General features: G+C 47.2%; 1 protein-coding gene and 1 long non-coding RNA gene across 2 annotated transcripts; one reads left to right on the top strand and one right to left on the bottom strand.

Moving 5' to 3' along the window:
• Positions 1 to 799: 799 nt before the first annotated feature.
• Positions 800 to 1,400, top strand: LOC135393018 (uncharacterized). The gene is made up of 3 exons (XR_010422380.1): positions 800 to 989; positions 1,143 to 1,215; positions 1,275 to 1,400. It is a non-coding gene; the product is annotated as an uncharacterized LOC135393018 (long non-coding RNA).
• A 6,509-nt stretch (positions 1,401 to 7,909) lies between these two features.
• Positions 7,910 to 8,998, bottom strand: LOC135392343 (uncharacterized). The gene has a single exon (XM_064623059.1). It carries the CDS (start codon positions 8,996 to 8,998, stop codon positions 7,910 to 7,912), a length of 1,089 nt encoding a protein of 362 aa, XP_064479129.1.
• Between the last annotated feature and the right edge of the window lie 230 nt (positions 8,999 to 9,228).

A 9,228-nucleotide genomic window follows, 5' to 3' on the forward strand; every position in this document is an offset into this window, starting at 1 on the left:
ACGATTCCGCCTTCAGGCTCGCAAACCCTGGGTGGACGTCACACTCGAGGTCCGGGATGTTTTGGCTTGGCATGACATTTGGCTTGGCTTCTTCCGCCGAGCCGTGATGTCTGCTCCGGAGACCGAAACAGTGATGTAACAGTGATGTGGGATTCGTGAGCAATTATATTTCTGTGGCTTTATTGAACCAACGAGGAACGCAATTTTAGCTTCCTTCGATTGGGCCGCTCAGTTGAGAACATAAAAGGAAATTGCGATTCGACGCCAGACGTCTGCTGTGTATTTGTTCCCACGGAGAAGCGGATATTTCGGTTCCGACAAATGCGTGTCAAGACTATAGATGCAAGTGCCTTTCACGACCTTCACCTTGGAGAGTGACTTACCGGTGTACCTATTGTGAGCACGCTATCCCTGTGAATATTTCTATACAGAGCGAAATGTCTTGCTCTGACCTTGCTGGTTTTAAGATCCAAAGGAGACATCTCCTTGCGTCTGGGAGCACCGTGGGCGAACAAAACAACGATAGAACAAGAAGGTTTAGGCTTCTACTAGTGACAGGCAGTGCTATCACCTTTCCTCCTCGTTTTCCCATCGCAGTCAGTGGCTGGGTGAAAGCATTTGCTTGGTCGTCAGCACAAACGTCTTCCTCTGGCGCATTTCGTGTTTCGTGCTGCGAACTGAAAATGCGTGAGTGTTTCGCTCCCGGCTGCAAGAACAATTCGGCATGCAATTCGGACGTCTCGTTCCACAAGTTTCCGCAAGACGAAAGGAGAAGCTTGTGGATTGCAGCGATCGGTTATAGCTCCGATTGGGTGCCACCATCGAGAGCAACGATTTGCTCCGATCATTTCGCCCCTGAATGCTACGGAAGCAACGCGGAACTAGAAGCGCAATTTGGAGTCTCCAGACGAAGGTATCTCAACCGGGATGCTGTGCCGACGGTATCTGCAGCTGCAAATTGCGGAGGCAGGAAAAGACAGCGCATGGAGGTAAGTCGAAGTCACAGTAATGTTCCCTTGCACTCATGCTGTGCAAATGCCATCGCATTGATAGAGAAGAAGAAATGTGTCAGTTTCTGCTTTACTTTATAGACTCGTCTTGATTACCGAAGCAATGATAATCCATTTGTTCAATGGTTACAGACACAAGCTGAAGGTGGGAGTGAAGCTGGAATGCCTCCTTTGCAGAAAGAAAGTGACGTTCAGACCACAACAGGTATAGTTGGATGTTATAACCGGTTTAGTGCCTCTCACATTTGTTAAATGACTGTGCAGGCACCCTGGCACCGATGGAAAATTTGCCATCCACATCTGAAATTCGTCCTCCTGTACTTCACTCTGGAGAGTACTGCCACCACTGTGGTCAGCTGCTCCCTCCAAGTTTGTCTACTTTGCCTTACAAGCCAGTGACACCTGCAGCTGACACTTCAGATGTTTCAATTGCTAGTGAATCAGGTGGGTTGCATCACTTGTGTTGCACTCTTGTTATTTGTATACCCATGCTGTTTCTCAGTAGCTAGAGCAACCATACTTTTACTCGCAGATCCTGAGGATGCCACAGATCCCTCACACATTCTACGATCATCAACTCCCGTTGTGGAGGATGTAGTGCCTATCAGTGAATGCTTCATTGAAGAAGTGCTGGAAAGGTAGATTACCTGTCTGTTTTTGTTCCTATAAATAGTGTTGTATTTCATGGCACCTAACAAAGGGAAGCATTGTTCTGTTACTGTTACTCTTTCTGCCCATTAAATCATTGCCATCGTCATGCCGTGCTGCCTGTACCATTACGTATCTCGCATAACATTACCTGTAACTTTAACACGATACAGGGTGTTTCACGAAAATCCCGTGGCTCAATACTTCGTGAACAGATGGCGTCATCGAAGAAATTCCTTTTTGGTAAATATCTCTGGGACATCAGCTATGAACTGAGTAGTCAGCGGCTCATTTGCGTTCGCTCACTAATTTGATAAACACCCTAACTTTTAAATTCTACTTCGCACGCTCACGGAACCTCTGTCTTACGCATCGGGACGTGGAGCGAAAAATATTGGTAGAAGAAAAAGAACCGCGTCGACACATAGTGATTTTTCCGAGTAATTAATTGGTTTCGGTTAACATATGTCTTGCGCGGAGCAGTGCACCAATGCGCTCTTTGGATCAGCTATCCGTCTGTGAATTTCGTGTTCATCCGCCTCGTTGACAAACGGGGGTTACGGAAGATAAGGAAAGTTCCTTTTTAGGTTTCAGTAAGGCTTTTGATTGTATCGATCATAAAATATTCTTATCGAAGAGCTTTTGTTATGGTGTCAGAGGTGTGGTATTAGGTATTGTGGTATTGATTCTAAATGCATCAACTACTCTGGTACTGTGACATGGAAGTTCGTATGTAGGCAATGTTAAAACTCTGGGAGTAGTGTTTCTTACAACATGTCGCGGGACGTGCACGACGTGCGTATAGTTTGAAGAATAAACTTTTCGTATAAGGATCGCGCTTGCTAAAATTTTAGAAAAAGATGACAAAGGTAAAAAGTAAAAGGGGGTACCTGCAAGTATTTAGTTACGGGTATAATAGGTGTAATATTGTTCTTCTACGCTTAGTAATTCTATTTACAATTTAGTGTTCAATACTTCTTCATAACGTGTGCAGCGTTAATACCAAAACAGACTATTTTTCGGATACGGTCAAGTAGAGATACCGCCATCCAGATACCCCTATCCTGAAGTATTGCAGCACCCAATCAGACGACAACACGGGGGTACACATAACGTTCTGGTCTGCAGTCTGAATAAATGAACGTCACGACATAGCACGCTCCTAGCCGATCATCATACCGAATGACAACGTTCTTGTCCCTGATTTGTTGAAAACGGGAGACAGAGCCTATTTTGTAGCCATAATGACGTACATATAATGGTAACATAAAAGGCTCCGCCTCGCGTTATCCAAAAACCAGGAGCGAGAACGTTGTCCTTGGGGATGATCGTTGGTTAGCAGCGTGCTATATGTAGTGAAGATAAGGACCTATCAGATTCATCAATACAAAAGGTATCACATCCAACAAGTTAAAATCGCCCTTTGGAACCGAGACAGTCGGCGGGCTGGCTTGGTAGAATTCATACCCCCTTTAAGACTTGGATATTATTTCTCTCAATATAACTGTAACAGCTCCTCAATATCACTGCACGTGTCCTGTTAGAAATATGCCACACTTTGGCCTACCTCTCTGTCAAACGGGCTATGGTACACATTCCTTGACTTACCAGCTATATTGTGATTCAGGTATATTGTAATGACGTTGATATTTTTGCTTTATCGAATGTTGACATGAAAATGATTTTTGTTAGTGATGTGCCAACCGAATCCGCGAATCCACGAATCCTCGAATCCTAGGCAGGGATTCGAGATTCGCGAATCCCAGTACCGAAAACGGCGAATCGAATCTTTCGAATCCAGCAACCACTTTTGTTTGCTTCTTTTTCAAATTGGCGCCTCCGGAGTCCGCCAAAAGCCTCATTGGCCGACAGGTGTTTCCTTGTTTGTTTGTTTACATTGCTCTGGTCTGACAGAATTCAGGCAGCAACTGTTACATTACAAGTTTAAAAGTAACCTGGTTTTGGTTTTGATTGTTGCTTAGTTTTATGGAAATAATTCAAACTCGAGAATGCATTTCTTGTAGTCGATGAACAACATGTTAAATAATTTACGTTTAAAAAGAACTATATGGGTATATTTTCTCCTGAAACTGAAGCATTATTTAACTTGTTAAGTATCACATTCTGCTTCAAAACACTTTTCACTACGGGTTTTTTTTTTCTTTTTTTTTCTTGCTTTTCAAACTTTTTTTTGAAGAAAGGATTCGAAAGATTCTAGATTCGTAAGATTCGTGGATTCGTAGAACCTTCCTTGGATTCGGATTCGAAAAAGTTTCGATTCGTCCCATCTCAAATTTTTGTTGTGCAGTTTTGATTTTCGTGTGTTGTATTTTGACTCTTATTTCATATCAAATATTGAGTGTAGTGTAAGGGAGGCAGGACCTAGTCAAGATGTTTGGCTTTTTGGCCCTGAACTCCCACGCCCTGAGTGTAAAATAAACTGGCACCTTTCCACCAAGTTGCCACTGTCCTCGATCGGGTTTGAACACGCGATCATGGGATTAGCAGGCGGACATGCTACCGACTAAACCATCGAGGGCGGCTCATTTAGTAATACAATGCATATACCCATCACTGTGCTGCCAATCAAGGGGCTGGTCGCCCTGCTCTCGTTTTGTAAAGCATTAAACGTACTATAATTGCATGTGATCTTGTCACTAGCAGTTTTAGATTAAATAATAGCAGTCAATGGAAATGCACCGGCATTGTTAGGGTACGAATGAAGCGTGAGCTTTGTTTTCAGTTCGTTATGCATTCTGATGGAATAATCTTGGCTTGGAAATAAGGAATTATTACACTAACACGTACTACTCTTTTCAGTAATCTGGGTCCAGATTGTGGGAGCAGTAGGTGGCCCGATCGTCCTCATCTTATTGTGTTTCTGCATCTGTCGCTTCTGCTGCGGCTGCTGTAGGAAGGACACCCACATCTCCAATACCACTGTCGTGCAACAGTCGGCAATGGCGTCCAGTGCTGCACCCACTGTCGTGATGGTTCCTGGATTCCAACCTACAATGGGACAACAGCAACCTGATCCAGGATTCACGAATTACACGTACAATCCAAATCAAGAGTGGTCACGTCGGGCCCATCTAGCGACACAAGAAATGACGCCACCACCATATGCGAAATAAACGGTCATGGTTTTGGACCATTTGAAGCAAAAATTTCTTTGTCAGAAATTTCTCGCATTTCCATCCCCCTCCCACCTCATGGCGCGATTTTTTCTTCTTTCTTGGCATCGGTATACACATGTTCTCAGTGATACATCCAAACCCTAGACGTTTCCTCTATGCTGATCGATCTCAAATGATATGTGATGATGATGATTGTGTGATAAGCAATGACGCGCGCTCTTGTCTTATCAAGTGCACGAACACCTGCCTGTGCGATAGCGACTGCGGATGTTGAGGGCATATGTTGCGTTCTACTGAAGCGCTTAAAAAGGGTTTATTTACTGGGCCACGTAGCTACCAAACGTGTCGGTAGGAGGTCACGCCCTGCGCAGAGGGAACAGCAACAGCGATCTACACCGGTGAACCGCATAAGAACTGTGATCAACCAGCGAACTTGCCGTTGGTGTGGACGTTTACGTCACCCAAGAAACTCTTGCCCTGCAAAGAACGTCACCTGCAATAAATGCCATAAAGGAGGCCACTCTGCAGCAGTTTGTCCCGCAGGGAAACGAGCAAGCGCAATGTAGGGTTTCGTGGGAGTCGCCAGATCGGTAGTAGGAGGCAGTGTCGTAGGAGATCCGTGTTCACTCAGCAACCTTGTCCCCTGGGCCCTGCCCCGAGTCATTCGCGTATTTTTTCTCCCGTCCGGCGGGCGGCGCTTGGGTGGAGGCTCGTATCGGCGCGTGGCCGCAGGGCTGCGTGCGCGCTTACCCTCGCACACTTTTCAGCCTGGGCCGACTTCTTTCGTCATTTTTCCATCTGTGCGGAGCTCAGTCGTAAATTTTTTCCCGATACAACAGGTGCACAGTAGGCGGTTTACATGCAAAAGATAGCCATACACAAAAGTACAAGTGAAAATATATTTATTCAGGTCAATAGTGTAGGAAAGTAGGTTGTGACTCTATGTGAAGGTGAAAAAGCCAGCCAAAAAAAAAAACCTGAAGCAGAAGAAACACAATACGATACACGTAACAAAGGTTACACTTATTACAGATCTGATGCAATAGCATTGAAGGGGTATCACACATCATACACAATATTTTTTATTAGTGGTAATTACGCATTTTCAATTAAGTAGAACTAAAATGGGATAGCACATCTAATCAAAGAAGATATTTTTAATCAATATTATTACAATCGAAATTACAAGTTTTATTATAAAAAGTCTCACATTATTATACGTGAGCACCATAGTGGAGTTTTAATTACAAAGTTCTGATAGGATGTATGTAACTTCAACAGCTAGTATTCCAATATAGCACAATTAATCAGATTCTTATGAAGTGATCGGAGGGGGTTGGCAGAGGGCCTTCGTTTACAGTGGGGCATTTTTCAACCTGGGCCGTCTTCTCTCACGAATTTTTTTTTCCAGCGCGCGGTGGGTGCTGGGCGGGTGCGGGACTGTCCGGGAGCTTACCAGAGGTCCAAAGGGCTGGGCGTGCCCTTATCGTCGTGTATTTTTCACCCTGGGCCGACTTCTGTGACGATTTTTCCGCCTGGGCCGACTTCGTTCGTAATTTTTTTCAGGTGGTGCGTGAGTGGTTCACATGCAAGTACGTACACGCGGGTGAGGAGCTGTCTGAGTGCATACCGCCGAGCCGGAGGGCTGCGCGTGCCCTTGTCATTCTGTATTTTTTTTCACCTGGGCCGACTTCTTTGACAATTTTTCTGCCTGGGTGGACTTCATTCACATTTTTTCAGGCGGTGCGTGAGTGGTTCCGGGGACGGACTGTAAAGTGAATTTCAACCCAGGGTTATCTTATGATTTTATGAAAGCCTAGGAAGAGTATCAGTTACGAAATATTTCTTTTTGAATCCCTTTTTGCTTTGAGTAATCGAATTTCAAAGATTCGAGCGCAAAGCTCAGTACTCCCTCAGCAACAAGACTGGGTTGGCTCGTGTCGGCTACGGCAAGTCTCGCCTTTCTAGTCCGCCTCCTGGCCGGTCTGTGGCGAAGCCGTAATGTTGTTTTGAGGTCCACATTTTTTGATAGTGTCCACATTGGAGTGTAATTTTTCCAAACTTGAATGCCCTCGAGCTTGCGATACTCCAGCAGTCACGCCCGCAAAACTTTCCTTCGTACGAGTGCATGCGGGAGACGCAGAATGACACGATATCATCCGCAGAATCGTCGACGGAGGATGAATTACCGTCATTGACGTTACCTGGGCGCCGTGGGAAACACTCTTCATGTTGTAATGAAAATGTTGAGAACCTTGCAGCGGAAATATGGCATTGCTCTTTCGGTTCAGGTGTCCTTCCGGCAAATCCGTGCCGATGCCGACGGCAGAAGAATGCATCTGTTGCCGCGAAATGAGACGTTACTGAAGCAGTGCAGCGGTTGCACATCAAGAAATCTGTACTTTGAAATACTGTGGCTGAAGACTGAGTCGCTCCAGGTATCCTACTGCTACGTGAGAGAAAGCGACGAGTACGTAGTAGTGTTATCAGGAACAGCAAACTGAACAAGTGAGTTCATTTGCGTGTGTTCTCGGTTTGTTATTAGTAGTTGTACATATCATAATTTTACGCTGTTCATTGTGCATGCAGGAAGGTTCGGTAAGTTGCCTTCAAACAGTTTACCATGTGACTCTGGGGACCATTAGGAAATCACTGCAAAAAAAGTCTTTGAAGCATGTGCAGTACATGCCATAAGGGAAAACTTTCCTTCTCAAGCATACAAAGGTTTTTGCCTTTTTGACGTGTGATGCAGTGGGTGCTGTCTGACCATATGTGTGTTTATTTGCTTTCTCTGACATGAAGCTCTCGTTTTTCATTCAGGTGCTTGTAGGCAGCATGGGATGCCTCCCATCTTGACAAGGTACACTGGATGGTTTGGCCGTGAATAATGCTTGATCACAACAGTATGCCTTTTATGCACAATAGAGGTCTGCCACATACCCTTTTTTCTTTGCCATCAACCTTGTAGTGCTACTGAACACTAACGAGACCAGGCAACAACATGGCGGTGGAATTGCCAGGTCAGAGCGAGAGCTCGGGCTGAGCGAGGCAAGGCTATTTATTATTCGCGCCTTGATGTGATGGCGCTGGCAATGCCGCCACAGGGCCTCCCCCCTAGCCAAGCGCTGGAAGCTGGCTAATAGAAACGAGCTTGGGAGCCCAAGTGACTTGTCGGGGCGGTCTGAGTCGGGTAGACAGCCGAGGAGGCGACGGTGGGGGAAGAGTAGTTGGAGTAGTGAGCGGACAGCTTGCCGTGGAGGGTGAGTCGTAGAGTTGCTCCACGGAGAAGGAGGGCGGCAACGGTGGTACAGCGTCGACGTACGCCGGCTTAAGCCGTTCTAAGGCAACAGTGTAAAGGCGGCCGTTCAGCTGAATGGTGTAAAAGTTGGGTGAACGGCGCAGCACGAGGTGAGGGCCTGTGTAGGGCGGTTGCAGGGGCTTCCGTACAGCGTCACAGCGCACAAAGACGTGTGTGCAGGAGGCGAGGTCGGGATGCTGGAAGGCCGAGGACACACGCGAGGGCCGAGATGTTGCTGGACGAAGGGCGGCCATAGTACGGCGGAGCCGCGAAACGTAGTCAGCTGGTGAGAGAGCAGTGCTGCCTGGCAACGGGCAGATGAGATCTCCGGGGAGGCGTAGGGATGTGCCGTATACCAGCTCGGAGACATCGCAGCCTATGTCAGGTTTGAAGGTGCAGCGGATCCCCAGGAGCGCGAGCGGTATGACTTCTGGCCAGGGTGCTTCGGGAGCAGCCCGGAGGGCAACCTTGAGCTGTCGGTGGAAGCGCTCCACGAGGCCGTTTGACGCCGGGTGGTAGGCAGGCGTTCGAATCCGCTTGCAGCCCAGTGTGTTGACGAGTCTAGAGAAGAGGGCGGGCTCGAACTGGGGACCTCGGTCTGACGTGATGATAGAGGGTACACCGAAGCGCGACACCCAGGTGTTCAAGAGTGCGGCTGCAACTGTGGATGCAGTGGAGTCGGGTACCGGTACAGTCTCGGGCCAACGGGTGAAGCGGTCAATGATGATGAAGATGTAACGATAGCCGGATGATATTGGGAGTGGTCCCACCAAGTCGATGTGGATGTGAGCGAAGCGGCTGTCTGGCGCGGGAAACTGAGAAGGATGGAGGCGGGTGTGCCTGTGAACCTTAGTCCGCTGACACGGAATGCAGGCTTGAACCCAGCGCTTGATGTCCTTGTTCATGAAGGGCCAGACGTAGCGCCGAGAAATGAGTTCTTGAGTTGCGCGTATGCCAGGATGAGACAATGAATGATAGGTCGAGAAGACTTCTCGTCGAAGTACCGCCGGAACAAATGGGCGGGGTCGACCTTGTGACGTGTCGCACGCGACAGGATTGTAGTGCCTGGCAGGTCGACATCCTCTATGGTTAAGGAAGGCGAAGGGTCACTTCTGAAAGATGCGAGTTCTTGATC

The sequence above is a fragment of the Ornithodoros turicata genome, chromosome 4 (assembly GCF_037126465.1).
Source record: "Ornithodoros turicata isolate Travis chromosome 4, ASM3712646v1, whole genome shotgun sequence".
Lineage (NCBI taxonomy): Eukaryota > Metazoa > Arthropoda > Arachnida > Ixodida > Argasidae > Ornithodoros > Ornithodoros turicata.